The 18,953-nt window shown below is 38.4% G+C and overlaps 1 protein-coding gene and 1 pseudogene across 1 annotated transcript; both read right to left on the reverse strand.

Annotated features, from left to right (window-relative positions):
• Nucleotides 1-6,364: 6,364 nt before the first annotated feature.
• LOC147852467 (serine carboxypeptidase 24-like) lies at nucleotides 6,365-11,336 on the reverse strand. Its single transcript, XM_087333971.1, has 10 exons — nucleotides 10,712-11,336; nucleotides 10,033-10,140; nucleotides 9,408-9,503; nucleotides 9,111-9,203; nucleotides 8,820-8,953; nucleotides 8,113-8,394; nucleotides 7,588-7,721; nucleotides 7,396-7,491; nucleotides 7,082-7,187; nucleotides 6,365-6,980 (listed from the first exon to the last, which is right to left on the reverse strand). The coding sequence occupies exons 1-10, from the start codon at nucleotides 11,142-11,144 to the stop codon at nucleotides 6,834-6,836; spliced, it is 1,629 nt and encodes a 542-aa protein (XP_087190097.1). The 5' UTR covers nucleotides 11,145-11,336; the 3' UTR covers nucleotides 6,365-6,833.
• Nucleotides 11,337-12,110: 774 nt separating this feature from the next.
• Nucleotides 12,111-12,175, reverse strand: LOC147852468 (U6 spliceosomal RNA; annotated as a pseudogene).
• Nucleotides 12,176-18,953: the final 6,778 nt, after the last annotated feature.

The following is an 18,953-nucleotide window of genomic DNA, read 5'->3' on the forward strand; positions in this document are numbered from 1 at the left end:
GTGAGCCGGGTCGGAGAGACAGATCGGAGAGCCTGATTCAAATGTGAACCGAACTTAGGCTAGTAGTAACCTATACTCCTAGTCTACTAGGTAGTCGGATTCCTCGTAGTTAGTGTCAGCCGCTCGTATGAGCATTGAAGTACATAGTACTTCTGTCAGTCCTTTTGAGGACTTATATAAATAGTGCTATTGAGAACGTGATACAGAGTGTTATTTTTTTAATAGAGTTTATGTTCTGCTCTCTCTATCTCTCCCGTGTATGCTAAATACTCTCAAGCTTCCATTGAACCGGTGTTTTTATTCTCTGCTGCTACCCGACTAAACCGGTTTTGTCAAGCTTCCGCATGCTAACTTTTACAAAGACCTTCGCTCCGGTAGCGAAGATGATGATGGTTCATGTGGTGCTAGCAGTTGTTGTAGCAAGGGGATGATATCTTCACCAAATGGACGTGAAGAATGTGTTTCTTCAAGGTCTACATGATCCAACCCCCCCGGTTTTCTATCGAAGATGAACAAGTCGGCAATGTGCCGGTTCAAGAAGTCCCTTTACGGCCTGAAGCAAGCCCCCCATGCTTGGAATTCGAAGATCACACACTGATTGCGTAAGATGGGGTTTGCAGCCTCAAAGTCAGACTCTTCATTGTTCATCCCAAAAGGTCTAGAAGGTCCGGTATGTATCTTATTATACGTGGATGATCTGGTCATCACCGGACCCAGCCTTGCTGAAATCGGTCGAGTGAAGTCACAGTTGTCGAATGCTTTCCAAATGAAGGACCTGGGGGACCTTCATTACTTCCTCGGGACCGAAGTGATCCACACCCCCGATGGCATATTGTTATCTCAACGACATTATTTGCTGAATATGTTGTACAAGTTTGGCATGACGGATTGCCGACCGATCTCGATACCCCTAGACCAGAAGTTGAAGCCTAGTCCCGCCTCTGGATTGGCCTGTGATGAGAAACGGTTCCGAAAAAATGTCAGCGACATTAGTTATTTGATCGGTTTGATCAGTCAATTCATGTAGAAGCCGATCGTGGAGCACCTTCAGTGCGTGCACCAAATATTGAGGTATGTCAGCGGCACTAAGGACCGAGAACTGTTATACCGATGTGGTATAACCAAGAAGATGGTCAATTATATGGATGTCGACTAGGCCGAAGATGTGTCAAATCGACGATCCACTTCCGGATTCATGTTCTCTATTGGTAGTGCAGCTATTGCGTGGAGCAGCAAAAAGCAGCCAACTGTGGCTCTATCGAGCACAAAGGCTGAATATCGGGGCCCTACCGTTGCCATCTGTGAAGCCATTTGTTTTCGAAGACTGCTGCAAGTTGCAGCATTTTTCGGAGATGCTTGGTCTTCAGCACCTCGACATGTCGCACTTGAGGGGGAGAATCGGGACAAATACAAGGAGAACCAAAACGGAAACCGGGAAAAAGGGGGAGACAAGAAGAAAAAGCAAGTTGAGTCGATTGAAGAAGTCGCCACATCCGATTAAGTCGGAACAAGCGGCGATGACAACAGAGTCAAGAAGGACAAAGCCAACCGGAACGAGAAGGCCAAGACCCGGACGTGGTTCGATGTGTTGAAGGGCCTGAAGACTGATGAAGAATTGAAGATAGCCAATTCGGACAAGAGCTGGAATGAATTGGAGGCATCCGATTCCGAAGAGTTCGATTCAAAGGAGTTGAATCAACAGAAGGCCAAACGGACGAGGAGGTAATAGAAGTCGACACCAACATGGAGGAACGGACAGGTCGAGACGCGTCGGAGTCGCAACAGCGAAGGAACTAAGAAGGGCCTTTTGAGCAGGCAAGCCGACCGAGAAGGTCGAGGAGCGAGGAACCGAACAATTTGAGGAAAACAGAACTAGACCGAACGAGGAGCGAGAGCCAAGCGGGAGGACACCAGGTGGAGCTAGAGGAGAGGAACAGCTACCACAGACACATACCTTGCGATCCGATCTCAAGTTGAGCTTGAGGGGGGAGTGTTGAGCGGACAAGCTCAACCAAATCCGGATCGGTTGAATAAGCCAGAGCCGGATCGGAGTCTGGAACGGAGAACTGGATCGGTGTCCAGATGGTATCCGGAACCAGGAGCTGGATCGGATTGGAACTGGTAGGCCATTAGAGGCCTACAAATCTAGCCTAGTACGTAGGCATATTTTTGGGAGTCAATGTGAGTCACTTGTATGAACATTGATGAACTTGTCAGTACTTCTGTGAGTCCTTCATGGACTTGTATAGAAGTGCTCACTGAACACATTGTATGTACAGAGTGTTATTATTTTTTAATTGAGTTTATCTGTTCTGCTTTCTCTGTCTCTGTGATTCAAGATTCCATTAAACCTTGTCTCTGTTTTCTGTTCCTATTCGAATAACCAGTTTGTCAAAGCTTCCGCATATTAACTTTGACATGTCCCTGTCGATGTCGCTGTCAATATTTTTATTGTCCGTCTGTCCAAATGTCGGTTGTCCGGCCTCCACTCCGGCCATTGGTTGTTTGGCCATTCCGGCCGCTCCATTGTTTTCCCGTCATTCTTGCCGCTTCTGTGCATTTTGACCGCTTGTCCGGCTGTCCATCCGTCTCTGTTCGGCAGCGGCTATTCTGGCCATCTCCATTGTTTGGCCAATGTCTGACCAAAGCCGCTCTAGCCGCTTGTCCAACCACAGCTGTCTAGTTGCCTTTGTTCATTGTACGGTTGTCGTCTCAGTCGTCTACATCCTTGTTTGAACCATCCACTCATGTTTTTCCGTCGTCTGTGCGTCTAGCCCTTGGTCTTTGTTTTCTCTTTCGTCATTCTTTCTTCTTTCTTCTTTCTTCTTTATTCTACCCAGCTTCTCCCACTTATCGTTGTCGCCGCTTATCGTTGACATAGCCATCGTTGTCATCGCATATAAGATTAGACAAATCAACAGCACGGGCATCTCACATAGCCTTAGCCATAACCCCATGCACACACATACTGTCATTTCTTCGCGCATTGTCGTCGCTTTTTCTTGCATTCTTGTCAATTCCATTTCTCGCACATACTTCCACAGCGTCCATTCATCGACTTTTTCTCGGACATCGTCACCGCATATCATGCTTCGACTTCTTCTCGCACTTTGCCACCGTCATTTTCTGCACATTGTCGATTCAAATTCCTGTTCTCACGTATACTTTCACAGCATTTATCCATCGACTTCTTCGAAAGGGGGGATTCGTCGCTGTCGTCGCCAAAATAGTGTTATAAGTTTAGGGTTACGGTTAATGATAATGATGAGTGGTAATAGTGCGTATGATTATTAACATTGTGGGATGTGTTAGGATGATGTTGAGAATCATTGCAAGGTGGGGGTGGTGCCTAGAATGGCTCCAACCCCCTCCCAAGGGGGTTCAACATGAGGGGGAGAGAGAGAGAGAGAGAGAGAGAGAAATAGAGAAAGAGATAAGTCAAGAGAGAGAGATTGATGAGAGAGAACTTCTTCCTTATGTTTCATTCATTCCCCATAAGGGGGTTAAATAGTACAAAGAGGGGGTAGATACATAGGGGTACATGCCCCTTTGGCCATCCACACTAATCACTCATTCACACCTCTTCGTATCTATCCACATGCATACACGTGTGCATGTGTTCACGTACGCATCTACTTACACTCACAATTACACGTGCACATTTACACATACACATCAACACTTTACTCTTTCATTGTCTCAGATACCTTGGATCCTCATTTTGATGAAGTTTACTTGTTCAAGGTCCTCCAATGCAACACAGTTTCAGAACATCTTTAATGCAGTACCTAATAGTGTCCAATGGAAGTGCACAAGTCAAAATTAGAATTATACTCTATAACTTAATCTAAATAAATGTGATTAAACTTATATTATATACCTGTGCCAGAGAACAAATCTAGAACCCAATCATCTGGGTTTGAGAAGAGCTCGATGAGGCGGTTGATTAATCTTTGAGGTTTTTTATAAGGGTTCACAAGACTTTTGTCACCCGATGCATGTTGTAGCTTCTTCGTCACAGCTAGGCACATGATATAATTGACAATGTTTCGTTCATTAATGTGTGCTCAAGCCTTCTTCTTCGTTATTGAATCATAGTAACCCATATAAAGATGTTCAATCGTATTAACCATACGGCCGCCCGGGCTACGTGTAATATTTGTTTTAATCCTATTGACATCAGACGAAAGGGTTAAAAATGGAATTTGCAACATATAAAAACAACATTTTAAATAGCATATTGTGAAAAAACAACTTGTAACTCACCAATGTATGTGTTCTATTGCATGACATCGTGACGTCACAGCAGTTGTGACTGATAATGATTGACCCATGCTATGAAATATGACAATTCTCCATATTGGTGCCAAGGTCAACTCTGTGAAGTCCTTTACAATCTTCTCAATCTGGGGATACTTGAAGGGCACATCATCATATGTGGATCCTGTGATCCGGAATCCATATGGTATGTCAGTAACAAGCAATGTATAGTGCCTTTTTGGTAATAGTTCAAGCATATTCGCAACTTCCCCATTGAATACACTATAAGGCAATTGTTTGTAAGGATCGATTCTGTGCAAATAACTTTTCATTGTCTCCGAGACCTCCGGCAATTCCAATTCCTTTCCCTTTGTCATTCTCTTTTCGTATTTAGCACGTTCTATGTGCGTGATGAACGAATTTGGAATGCCTTTCATTATTATCACCGACTTTCTTTGATCAAGGTGGTTTTTGTAAGTATTGATTTTGTAAGGAAACAACATAATAAATCAATCTATTTAAATTGAAATTACACATAGCCATTCTCTAAATACAATGAAGAATTCTTCCAAAGCCTTATATGATGATGTTATTGGGCAAGATTGTTCCACTTCTTACCATGTTGGCAGGCTCAATTCCTTGCAATGACCTCCAAGGTAGTAGCTTCATATCTTCGGCCAACTCTTCAATGACTAAGTCACTTTTACGTGACTTCGTCGTCATTTCTACTTGAGGATCTAACTTACCCTTCTTTGCCATTTGACCTTTCACCTCTTTACGCTCCCACATACTAAATACTTTGTCTTGAAGATCCCATACCTCGCTTGTACTAAATGCTAGCTGAAACCATGAGTCGTATTTTCGTAGCCCTTCTGATTTTGTACTCTCATCAACTGTAATCCCCACCTCTAGCAGACAGTGATGGGGCAAACCAAGGTTAAGCTTGGGTCCAAACCTTTGCAACGCATCAAGATACTCATGGTGAAAGAATCTGAAGCATTCAATATAAGACATCTTCTCTGTGTCTGTGTGTGTATGTGTGTATGATGTTATCACCCTTTCATGGTTTATCAAAAAAGAGTAAAAAGGATGAATGCCAAAATTACACAAATAACCCCCTACATTTTTCTTTTTCTTTTGAAAGATGTGGGGTCCAGAAACGCTCCACTTGAGTGGAGAAACCCATGCAAAACTTAATTGTTCCATCCATCTAGGTTGGCATTCTTCTTTTATCTTATCACATCTTTCTCAAGAGGAGATTAATATATTATAGTAGGGTGATCTCATGGGACTAAATTGAGCTCACTTAGCATGTTGTAGTTGGAGTTGCTCATATGTGTTACACATTGATAATGAACATTTAATACAGAATCTAACCTTTAACACTAGTATGTATTACTGATCATAATGTTCACATGCTTAATATCATATGATATTTGTTGCTCTCACAATATGATCATATATTTACTTTGGACACTATTTAACAACATTCCCCCAAAACTAGTCAAAGGGTTTCACAAGACAACATGTTCATATCATTTCACTTTGAAGCTACTTTTCTACTATCTCCACTGCAGTGTATCTAATTTATTGTAAAATTGGAATGTCATCAAACCAATGACACACATTATGAAAACAAAGAAATACTTATCTTGTGAGACTTGGGAGAGACAATAGATGACATTCGAGATAAAGTATGAGTTCATCAGCTTTGGTGCCTCAAGTAGAGATATTGTGTTGATTTTCCAACTAGGAGTCTTTTTAAATTTGAAGGTTTCAATGAATAAATGATGTGGTAAAACAAAACTTCAACAATGAGGGGGTTGTCAAAAGATAACTCTTATGGAAGGCTTCAATAAATCTCAATGAGAACTAGAACTAGAACTAGAAGAGCTTAATTCAATAACAAAGGATGAATTATTAATAAACATGTAGTAAGTACTAAGACCTCATGCTTAATGTGCATTTGTGTGTCGATCTTCTTGAATATGTTTGTGTGTGCATGAATTCAATATCACTAATGAGACATTTTTGCCAATTTTTTCATTGTGGAAGGATGTTGCGACAACTTTGTTAGAACCTAATATTTTAATGGAAGTGCATCTATGTGAACTTGGTTTGAATATACAGAGAGGGAGAATTGTGCTTGAAATAATATATCCAACCAACAACAACAAAAACAAAAGATTACAAAGGTAAAGTAAGTCTGAAAATTGATGAAAGTATGTTCTCTTGTTCTTTTAAGGTTTTTCTAATGGAGGGTTGCATGGACTAATTTAGAAAAGAGAGAGAGAGAGAGAGAGAGAGAGAATGTCTTTTGGATGATTACAAGGTAAGATGAGGGAGATAGGGATACAAATATGTATATGTTGAGGCCCTGTGGATCCCAACAAATCATTTGAGCTCTGGTGTAAATAAGGGGGTTATAATGCATACATTCTTGGTTAATAAGCATACAAGCATGTTAGATGGTGGGTGATTCTATGATTTTCCTAGGTAACAACCATGTAGGTATGTTAGGGGCTCTAATGTTATGGTTTGATGTAGACATGTTGCTCCTGGCCCCTGACAATCTAGGGGCCAGTCGGCAATGGCCGCCCGGACAAGAAAGAATCGATGAGGGTGGAAGCTCGTTGGGGCTGGAAGAGAGGCACCTCATGCCCTGCCCCCCTCACCGTCGCGAATGTTAGACCATCATACACCTCCGTCCACCCGCCGACCTAAAATCCAATCAATCAATCGGTCAAAATCACAACAAATTTTTAAGCTATAATCATCCCATTCAATCCATGTATCTCCCAATTCAATGTTATTCATGTACCTCATCCTTGTGGTACCAAGGATACCATGGAGTGGTCACATTGAGCTTTAATTGAGCTAAAGAATATCGTGTTGCCGTCACTGGCACCACCGAGTCCACATCGCCACTGTATAACCATGATTAAGCACCACAAATTAAAACATATTAAAAATCCCTTTCATTCGAATTTGTCAAGCATGCTTAATTTGATTCAATGCAGACAGTAGCCATACAACTATATGCACTACAGTTTGGAACCTAAATACTCAAGAGTGTTCTACATCCATCATGCATCCCACCATCACATTTTTGTTATAAAGGTTACTAAATCTTACCTAAACACCCAAATCCTTAAGCCAGTTCCAATGAGCTCTCTATAGATTGGAAGTATTGATACCGATGAATCATTCCAATTACGGATCAATGTCGAGCTAGAAACAATGTCACATACCCATTGCAAACAAATGTTATAAGAGGTTCGAAATGAGAAGCTCTAATCACGACTTAATTATAAGACATATAAGTACCTACAAGCCGTCCATCTATACGGGATGTTGGTGACATTTGCATGGAATGCTTGCTGCACATCGGGCCGATTGAAATAAACCTCGGCATTGTTCTCAATGCAAGGGTCATAGCCCCCGCGAACACGCTCCAACAACTGCATTCATATAACATCGATAAAACTTTAGCTTCACATGCTTGGCCTTCGGTCTAGAACAAGGGAGAGAAAGAAAGCACTACATGCAAAAAAGAGGAGGTGATGGAAATCATTACATGGTAGAGTAGAAAGGGAAGAAAGGTAGAAGTATCCTTCAAAGAATGGAATCATTTGTATGGATATTCAAACAAGAAACTTAGGATAGGAAAATAGTCATGTCCTTAATTGTGCCTACGCAAAGTCTCGACATGAGAAAGGGACGGAGAGAGAAAGGGAAGATACAAAATCATTGTGTCCTAGTGGGGAGTAAAGGCAGAGTTACACATTTGTGTGTATACCAATAAATGATAGAAATAGGGTTTAGGGTTTAGGGTTCAAATGTTATAAATACCGAGTACTTGAAGTGTTGGGGGGAGCTTGATCGACGACCCAAGGGGTTGGAGCACGAAGGCATGTAGATGTTGTAGGGGTCGATATGTCCGCTCTGGCGGTTGACGGCATCGAGGAGGTGGGAGCAAACGGGATCAGGCGCCATTTGCTCATCCCCGCCTCTCGAGAAGTTGCAATGCCGTAGAATACCACGGTGAAGGCTGTCCGAGATGATGGCATGAGACCACCAGAAGTCCACAGTCCCCACATTGTCTAGCTTGTTGTCTGTCACTGCATTCCCCACCTACCAATGTATCCATGTAAAAAATTGAGACATGATTCATTCATCACAAGGCACTACAGTTTTCCTATACATACTTAACATACATACATACATACATACATTCCATAAATACATACATACAGACACACATAAGCATACAGACATACATAGGCATACATACATTCCATAAATACATACATACATACATACATAAGCATACACATTTGCTTACATACTTTGTATTAGCAACGCAACACATACATACATATTGCATATATGTTTGTATGCATACAAACATATACACATACACATATACATACCTGCATGTATAGATACATACATGCATTACATACATGCATGCATTGCATGCATTACATACATGCATGCATAGCATGCATTACATACATACATACATACATGCATGCATACATAGACAATTTTTATACCAGGAATCCCTTTAAGTTGATGGCAGGGAGCTCTTCTTCATCATCATCATCACCATCATGTTGTGTCTTCTTCCACATCTTTCTCTTGTTTATCCTCTCATACACCAGCTTTGCCAATTGAGGCACGTAATGCCCTGCATTAATCATCGCCATTGAAGAAGATGAATCAATACCATATGTATGTAGTATCAATTGATTTGCATATATATAGACATGCATACATATATGTATATGTATCTAGAGAGAGAGAGAGAGATTAAGATTATGAGGAAATTGCTTTTGTTTTTGGACCTGCATAGCTCTCTCCAGCGATGTAGAAATCTCTTCCTTTGTATTCTGGAAACCTCTCGATCCAGTTCACCATGAACATGTATGCATCTTCGGCTGCAGAATGATCAATCCACTTTTAGTTCAGCTACTTCTTGCCGATTAGTGTTTGCCACTAGTTCATTTGTGGGGAGTTCGTTAAAGGGTAGATCATTAGGTGGGAAACTACTTAATCACCAGTTAATCAGTCGGTGATTAGGTCATTAGTGGTTAATTATTCATTTGTCCGCTAATGACAGAGAATTGGTGCTAATTACTTACCAGTTCGGATGTCACCAGTATCAAGAAGATTTGTAGTCGTATTAGTGTACGAGAATCCAACACCAGCTGGGGATTCCAAGAACAGTATGTTGGCAACTGCAAGTAATGGATTGCTATGGTTATAAATAGACAGGGGTTAATTAAAGAGGATTAACTAAAACTCATATGAAGACATAGCTACAATTAGGGAATTAATGTATTAAAACATAATTAAGAAGTGATTAGGAATTATTCCATGATGTAATTAAAACACATTAGAAAGATCAGATACATGAAAATATATTGGCATGAAGCAACATTTAGGAGTTGAGTCATGGGAATTCATACAGTTTGTATCATGTACACATACATGCATACACATACATACGCACATGTGCATTGGCATACATACATACATCGAGCCATACGTATGTATACATACATACATGTGTGCAAAGGCGTGCATGAGTATGTGTAAATGTGTATATATACATGCATGTATGCGTATGCGTATGCGTATGCGTATGCGTATGCGTATGCGTATGCGTATGCGTATGCGTATGCGTATAGAATAGAGTTTTTGCAGCCATTCATCATATGTGACAATCATGTAGAGCAATAAATCATGTCATTGTAAGTTGTATACCCTTATTCCATGAGTCCTTGTTGAGGTATAGACCGGAACCATTCTTCTTAATGCGGAATGGCCCGATTTCTTCGGACGCTCCATATGCGACCGAGGAGCACCCCGGGCCTACGCGAAACAACATTTGACAATCATGTAATATAGTAAGCCAATGAGCCAAGCCCTTTCCAAACATGAGTACACACACATACACACACACACACACACACACATATACATACAATAATGAATGAGATTCATCATATATATGAGATAATAAGTGAGTTAAAGCCAAGTACTATCTATCCATTTTGACCTTTAATCAATACTCATGACTTTTGTCCTTTCATAGAAGCTCAAAAAAAATCTACTCTAATTATGAATGTGTCTGTGTGTACTCGTCTTTTATTTTGGATGGATATGGACACTTCCTAAAGGTACTTTTTATCATTAATTTTTTTATTACACCATTTATGCTGTAGCTTTTTCAATGAACGGTTTTTGTATTAGTACACCTAATGTCAATTATATTAAAACATTAGAAAAACAATTAGCAATTCACAAGTTCATCATACCACTACTAGAGTTAATTAGTGAAAAGATTAACAAAAAGTGTAACATTTATATTGTCATTAGTAGAATTGATTGATCAATTCAATCAATCAATCAATGTGCATAGACATATAGATAGAGCTCTTACCACCATTGAGCCAAAGGAGTAAAGGTTTGGAGGAGGGGTTGGTGGTGGATTGGGTGAGCCAATAGAAGAGTGCCCTCCCATCTCTCTCATTCACATTGACATACCCCGAGAATTGCTCGAACCCGACACGTGGCTGCCCCGGTAGCCGTATGATCCGATCGCGCTCTCTTTGTTCTCGCCATTCTTGTTGTTGTAGCTCACGCCGGAACTTCATGGACAATACCTTCTCATCATCAACATTCTTACACCCACTTGTGTTCTCATAGTTAGGCCCAATGTGAGAATTGTGACCTAAAGGATCCCCACCATCATGATTGTTGACACATTGAGAGGTAGTAGAGGTGTAATAGGTAGTAAGCAGGATTAGGAAGGGGAGGAGAAGGAGGATTAATGGAGAACCATGATTAGGCTTGGAGTAGAAGAGGTAGTTCATCGCGGAGAAGTTTAGAAGGATTGATCAATGGGCTACCAATGGAGACATGTTATTGATTAAGATTTAACAAATGCACACCACTGGTAATTATGGGTTTGGATTGCTAATTAGGTTAGATAAGTGTAGCTAAGTATAATTCTTAGTTAGTGGGTGTGAAATCTCTGTGAAGGAATGTATGATCTATAAATGTCTTTGTGGCCCCCCTGTGCTCTGTCTTCTGTCTCTCTCTCTCTCTCTTTATATACATATAGATATATTTTTATTTATTGTTAAAATTTCTAGAAAGAAGAAACTCCTAGAGAGAGAGAGAGAGAGACTACTGTTAAGGGGCTCAAAAAAAAAAGCGGAGAGCTTTTAATTCAGAGTAAATTAAGCAACACGTATGCCGAGAAACGACAAGCTATTTATATTTTATTTATTTATTTATTTATTTATTACTTATATTTATTTTATTTATTGAGAGCATAGTTAGGCTTTTTGTTGTGGGCTTAATAAATGAAATAAAAATAGTAATAATGATGATGGTGATGATGGGGAAGATTGTATTCAATGAATGCAATTGTCAACGTGCAAGAAGAAGTATCCCAAACACACACACTCACACTCAATTTTGTTGGATCAAGCATCTGAAGTTCCCTTGAGTCGAGACTCGAGACTTGTCCGCTACTACAACAATCAATCAATAATAAGCCCATGTCTGACCGAACACAACATATAAGACATATTTCATTGCAATGTCTGAGTTTCTTGGTAGCTCCTTACAGCTCTCCACCATCCCCAAGCAAATATCTAAATTATACTCCCCCTGACAATCATCCAAAACCAGGAGCTGCCTAGATTAGAGATGGTTCATTGTTTCACAGTAAGACGTATGTGTCGATCGCTCTCGTCTCACGGGCAGGGCACATCCATCTAGATCTCTCTCTCTCTCTCTCTCTCTCTCTCTCTCTCTCTCTCTCTCTCTCCCCTTGCACAGGGGCCATGCTAATTTTCTCTGTATCGTTCCAATTTTATCATGTCCCAGAAGGGACAAACACACACACACACACTCTCTCTCTTGTATTTATCGCACACATAGACACATACTACTAGACCTTCACACCCAAGTCATGTGACACCCTCTCCTGTTCTTATCGTAGTCAATAGTGAGTGTGTGGCTACACACAATCTCTCTCTCTCTCTCTCTCTCTCTCTCTCTCTACCCCACTTATTTAGTGCTTCTTATACAACTTTTGGATCACCAAAACCCAACCTAAATTTTATATATATATATATATGACTGTGTATACATAGAAATGAATTTAATAAAATAAAATGTAAGCATTATTACACACTATATCATATATGTATAGAGAGGATAACTTTAAATGAGTTTAAATTAAATTATGTGAGGCTTGAGCCGCAATATTTACTTCAAATAACCAAACTTTATATATACATATACTCAATATGAAGCGTAATTGATTCCCATATTCTAGAAACCAGAGAGCAAGCATTAAATGCGAGGTACTCTCCCTCTCACACTCTCTATGTGTAGGGTAGGACTCATGTCTCGGTGCAAATTAGGTGGTGGCGTAATGATCAATATAATAATAATAGTAATACTACTACTTCCACCACCTACACTTTATATACATACATACATACAAATGAACTATTAAAAACACAAACACTCTCTCTCCCACTCCAATCATAGGGTTTCACCTAACTTTCTAGTTCAACTCCCCCCCCCCTCTACCTAGTTCGGTTACACTCTCCCTTGCTTGAGCAACTAATATGTTGGGTTCTCCATACCATATCTATGTACCACCATCCATTCCTTCCTTCCTTCCTCCCTTGTGTGTGTGTATGTGTGTCATCATCATGTCTGACCCACATGCCTTGTATACTTGTCTAGTATAGCTATATATATCTAGCTCTTATAGTCAAACTTCCTACTCTTCAGTTCAGTATCCTTGCTCGATCAGATTTCTAATGTGACTGATTGTGTGAAAGTGAACCTATTTGTATAGATCACATCTCTCATTCCTCGTTCCACAACATATTTTCTCGAACTTTTTATTGCATGCATCCCACTCTCTTTCTCTCCCCTGCTCTTTCTCTCTCTTGATGCTTGGCATGATTTCCCATCTAAGCCCCTTAATCTTGTCCACTTTATTTGTGAGGCCCATGTGACATATGTTTTGTCGATTTCCAAATTTCATGATGTTATCTAGTAATATGAATCTTTATGTTCCATATATATATTTAAGTCACACATTGGTTGTCTTGACTCTTGACATTAAGCATATTCAAAGTGATCCAAGTCAACGCACTATATCATACATAACTACATATGCAATCAAGAATGCAATCTTGGCACAAAGAGTGTTACTAGGGATCACTGTAAAGACAAATGTAAGAACGCAACTTTAACAATATGGAATATCTTTGTACCATGATCCATCATGAACATGGTCAATCATTTAGCCTTTGAGTATAATGTATATTCTTCGCTACACCCATCAAATATCTACCCAATGCATCTTGGCTCAAATCTTACTTACTCATCACCATGTATCTTGTCACATGACTCTTAACACCAATGTTGCCTTTCCTTCTTCAACACAATGTCAAATGTTCTCACAAGAAGCATTAATATTTAGATGTAGTAGTGTTGCATGTTTATCACCAAGTTACATTCTAATGTGAGTTATGTAGGTGCTCCAATGTTATGAAGTTCTTGGTTAATGCATTTTTGTAGAATACGTAAGCTAAGTATTCTAACTGCTTTTTTAATACTTCAAATACGTATTTTATAGATAAAATATGTTAAATACTTAGAATACGTGTAGAATACTTGTAAAATACATTAAATACTTCTTAAATTTTAAAGTTTTCTTCAAAAAAAGAATTTAAACTTTTTTGAAATGATAAACATGTACTTGTTAAATATGTGGAATAAGTCAAATTTTTAGAATATGTAGAATACGTCAAATTTTTAAAAACAGTAGTTCTAAAATGTAGAATATGTGTAGAATACTTCAGAGTATTCTAACAACTATGGGTTAATGCAACATTCCTAATGCATCAAGATGTAATCTACCTAGAAGTAGGTGACATGCAACGCAACTTAAACAACAACAAGATACTAATATGAGTATTAAGACTCCACATGCCTTAGCCATTAACCTCATGTAAAGAATTACCTTGCTTTTACTTTTAGTATTCTCCATTTAAGTTTTATAAATTAACCTTCTTTCCCTTATGTCATTTTTTATGTTTCAACGTTATATTGTGCCTAGACTTCATCCATTCATACTTGAACACTCCTTTCACTTCACCTTGTAATCTTGGAAATGAGAAATAATTGGATAAGCTTGTGGGCCTTCTTCTCTCTCATTTTTTCTAGAACACGCAAGATCATTCCAACTATTCATTTGGAAGTTAAAGAATCAAATGCATTTGGATAATAATATTCAATTCTATGTAGAAATTACAATACCAGATGAAAATTGACTGTAATAAGTTCATTATCCATATGTTGGCACTACTAGCTACAACATGTTTAATTGAGTGTGACATAGAAATACAGATAGTTCTTACAACAAAACAAATTTAACTGGAAAATGTATGTGAGGTTTGATAAGATTTATTGTAGTGTTGAGAATAGTCGACATCGAGATTAACTAATCTCTCTATAATGAGAGTTCTCATCTAGTAGTTGAGAATTGTAATTGATGTGTTGTGAGGAAAGCTCTTCTAATCTTATTGTGGAAGTAGCATGATGGAATGCCCAAAATAGAGAAGAATTGTTACAAATTCCATTCGTATGAATGATTCGAGGTTATCTAGATAACCCTTAAAATTGTGATAGATTACATATTTTGTTTATTAGAAGGGGATTAGGTTACCAATACAATGTCAAATGCTTTTGACAATGACTATTAGTGTACAATGAGCCTCTAATCATGGACTTATTTTGGGGTTCTACCTACATATTATGAAAGTTTGTGCTCATGAGATGATCATTAATATTTTTCCCTTAGATTATTCTACTCATTGAACATTAAATTTGTCTGGTATATGGTGTTCTTCACGAACTCTTCTTGAGTTCACTTGTTTAGTGCCATATTTAATATCTAATTATGTCGTAGCAATAGTTCCTTAAGAGTTGGCTTACATCGAAATTGTTCCTACCACATTCCAACCTTAATGATGCTTCATGCTTCTAGGTCTCAATGAAGTTGTTGTAGATGTTGGTTATCTTATTGTTGTTAGTCCAAATTAACTCTACAATGAAGTTTTTGTAGGTATTACTTGTGTGGTTGTCAATCCACGAATCACACTTGTTGGAACTACGATAACTTAAACAAGATTAACTATACGTATGAGTTATTCATACAATTATCACCAATGTATGACAACTCTAGGATGAACCAATCACCGCTAAAAGGGAGTGGGGGGGAAACACCGCCATTAAGCTTGATTCTTCAAGTAAGTCCATCTACTTGCTTGGAGCTTACTGCCATGTGTTATAGCTGAAACCATGACCACTAAAAGGGAGTGAGGCAAAAACACCACCATTAAGCTTGATCCTTCAAGCAAGTCAATCTACTTGCTTCTGTGTACTATTGTATTGGAATCGTATATCGTCCTTAGATCAATGTATACAAGCGAGGGGTAGTATATGCCCCAATCTTTGACATATTGTTAGATAGAGTTGATACACTTGATCTCATTGTCAATCATGTATTGTTGGTGTTGCATTATAGTGCAATGAAGCAATGAAATGAGGTTTTTTGTTTCAAGTTGGAGTGCGATGTAGTTTTTTGTTCCAAGGTTGAAACCATCAATGATGGTGTTGCTACCTTTAAAGAAGCTTTCATGAAGAAGAGTGTATAGGAGCCTTATAGTCAACGAATACCAATGTGTCTCGACGTACTTTACATGAATGTTTGTGGTTGTGGAGGTTGTAACACTATCACCATACAACATCCATTAGCTTTTATTGCTACGGAAGAGAAACTCCTTATATCACCAAGTGTTGTCTACATGTGGGTTTCCATGAGAGTTTTCATTGGCAATGGCTATATTGTTGTCGTTAGTCGAAGGCATTTGCAAGAGAGAAAAAACTCCACAATGTCCACTTTTAACTTGTGAATCCACTTATTGGGTGGTGGTATGTGAGCCTCATTAACCTTAACATGATTAACATCACTTATGAATTAACCACAAAATTCACACTTCCATATTAAAATCCCACAAAATTCACATTTTCATTGTAAAATCCTATGATGAACACATGGTGGAGGCAAAAACATTGTTACCAATCTGGAGATGGAGGGAAAACACAACCATCAAGTTCAACCCTTCAAATAAGCATGTGAGCTTGGTCATACAAACTCTACATGGTCTCTTGGGATGTGGAAGTAAAGGCAAGATGAAGAATGAAATAGTATAGCTAGCTCTCTCTCTCTCTCAAAATTAGCTTATCACTAGGTGCCGTTACACTATTAGCACTAGGTATTAGGTTCGAAACCCGATTCCTCACCTTTCTATTACTCCATATATACATACATGTATATATATATATATATGTATGTATGTATGTATATCTTAATTTACTAGATGCCATTGTGGAATGTAAGGGTTGAACCCATGACCTCCTTATCTCCAAGAGTATCTTACCCGTACCAACTAAGCTACATCCATCTCTCTTCTCTCTCTTTTGCTTTCCCTCATATTTTTTTATTATAATTAGTTTACCCTAGTGGTACGTTGTTTACACTACTAGCACTACATCTTCGGTTTGAAACCCAAATTTTCTCACCTATGTTACTAGACAACCAACAACATATAACCTCGGTAATCCCCTGGGTAGTCATAAACTTATTGGTCCTACAACTTCCATGTTCAAATTGTCCATTCTTGTTGGGCCCTAGATAAGTAACAATAGGTTTCATCATCATGTGTCTCCAATAATGCCATTTAGTAACTTATCCCCTTGTTGGAGGCGGAAAGCGAGAACCTTGATACTCTTGAACTCTTATAGATTCCCTTGACATGCTTTTGTTTTCTAATATAGCTTCGGGATGCCTACAGTCAATCAAATTTTGGTGACACTAAGATCCATGTCACAGTTACATTCATTTGTGGAACTTTGTCGTATATTAATCACTTCTCCTTTTTAAACATAGGTGGCTATTATACCTACAAAATTCACATTGTAGTCAACCAAGAGGACCATTCCTTGTCTTGTGTCCCTATGAGTTATGCATTATGCATTAACGTACTCCAATTGACAACCAAGGTATCAACGTACTCTACTTGTCAATCAGGTATGGATCTTCATAGGCAATAGTGAAAACATTATAAGAATCACATTTACTTATGTCGTACTCCATGATTTTGAAGTGGCCTTTTCAAAATATAAAACCATTCAATTTGATCTTCTCAATCTTATCAACATTATCCTAAATAATCAGCTCTCATTAGAAATCATATATTAATAGATATCTATGACATGAAGCTTTTGAAAACAAAATTATTTGTACATATGGATCGACTATATGAATGATACTTTAGTGTAGCAATATCACATAAACATAAAAGCGATCGTAATAAAACTTCTAGACACTTTCAAATTACAACAAATTTATAATTTTTTAACTTGTGTATGCATAATCATAAAAGGGTCAACAACATTTTATTTTGAGTGAGTATTTGTGGGAGAATGCACTACATTGTTTACGTGCAAGTGTAGGTGTATAAGTGAACATATTTGTAAGTGTATGTATAGGGGTATGTGTGTGAATGGGTGCCTTATAGAAGAGAAAAGCATGGTATACAGATACATAAGATGATTTGATATTGTGCAGTATTTTGATACAATAAATGATGTGTCCGATTTGTCTTTGTTGTGAATGGTAAAGAGATACAATAATTGTAATGATAAACTAAAACATCAAGATGATGTCCTTATAAGATGATGCACTACAATGCAAATTGTTTGGATTAAAATATCTAACCAATTTCTAAAGTCTAATGATTACCAATATATCTATTGAAGTTAGAACAAGATGCACTAAATAATTATGCTCCATATTAATCCAAGGAATGTTTTGGTCTAATGTCGAAATAATTAAGACACCTCATTATACGAGTCTATAGTACCATTTAGGATAATTTGTTTTTACACATAAATTTGACAATATAGGTTCCCTCTTCAAGATAGTCAAGGTGACCTATTGGTTAGGTAGTATCTTTTTTTCCCATAAAAATATCCTCCATTGGTATTAAAATTAAAGTGGTCAGAGGCAATATACAAGATCGTCCAAATATTACAATAATTACTCTATAACAATGTTAAACGACCATAGCCAATCTTTCTAGGTAAAGATAAGTAATCTTTCTAGCCAATCTTGTTCATGTTCGGCATATCCAAGGATAATCTTTTCATCCAATAGCCCCTTTGTTTCAATGTCAACATGCATCTCACGTCCCCTCATTATCTTTCAAACTAGTTTGAGTAGTGAGATTTGAGACTTCATCTATACACGATCCCCCTTTCATATGTGTGTGAAGAAGGATTGGGATCATATTTGGAATGAGCCTTATGAGATCATGGGAATTGGTCTCAAAGGGCTATAAATGAGCTCCCATTGTACTATGAAGCGAGGAGTCAATATTTAGTAATCACAAAGTTACATTTAGTTCCCTCTTTTATCAACTTCTCCTTCTTCCGAATTTGTTGGGGGATTTGGAAACGTCTTCTTGTTATCCCACTAATCAGAGTCTGGAAACCCTTATAAACTAACAATAAGATTG

This window comes from Azolla caroliniana, unplaced genomic scaffold (assembly GCF_043228905.1).
Source record: "Azolla caroliniana isolate FFs.n. ecotype wild unplaced genomic scaffold, voAzoCaro1.0.p SCAF_18, whole genome shotgun sequence".
In the NCBI taxonomy this organism is placed as follows: domain Eukaryota; kingdom Viridiplantae; phylum Streptophyta; class Polypodiopsida; order Salviniales; family Salviniaceae; genus Azolla; species Azolla caroliniana.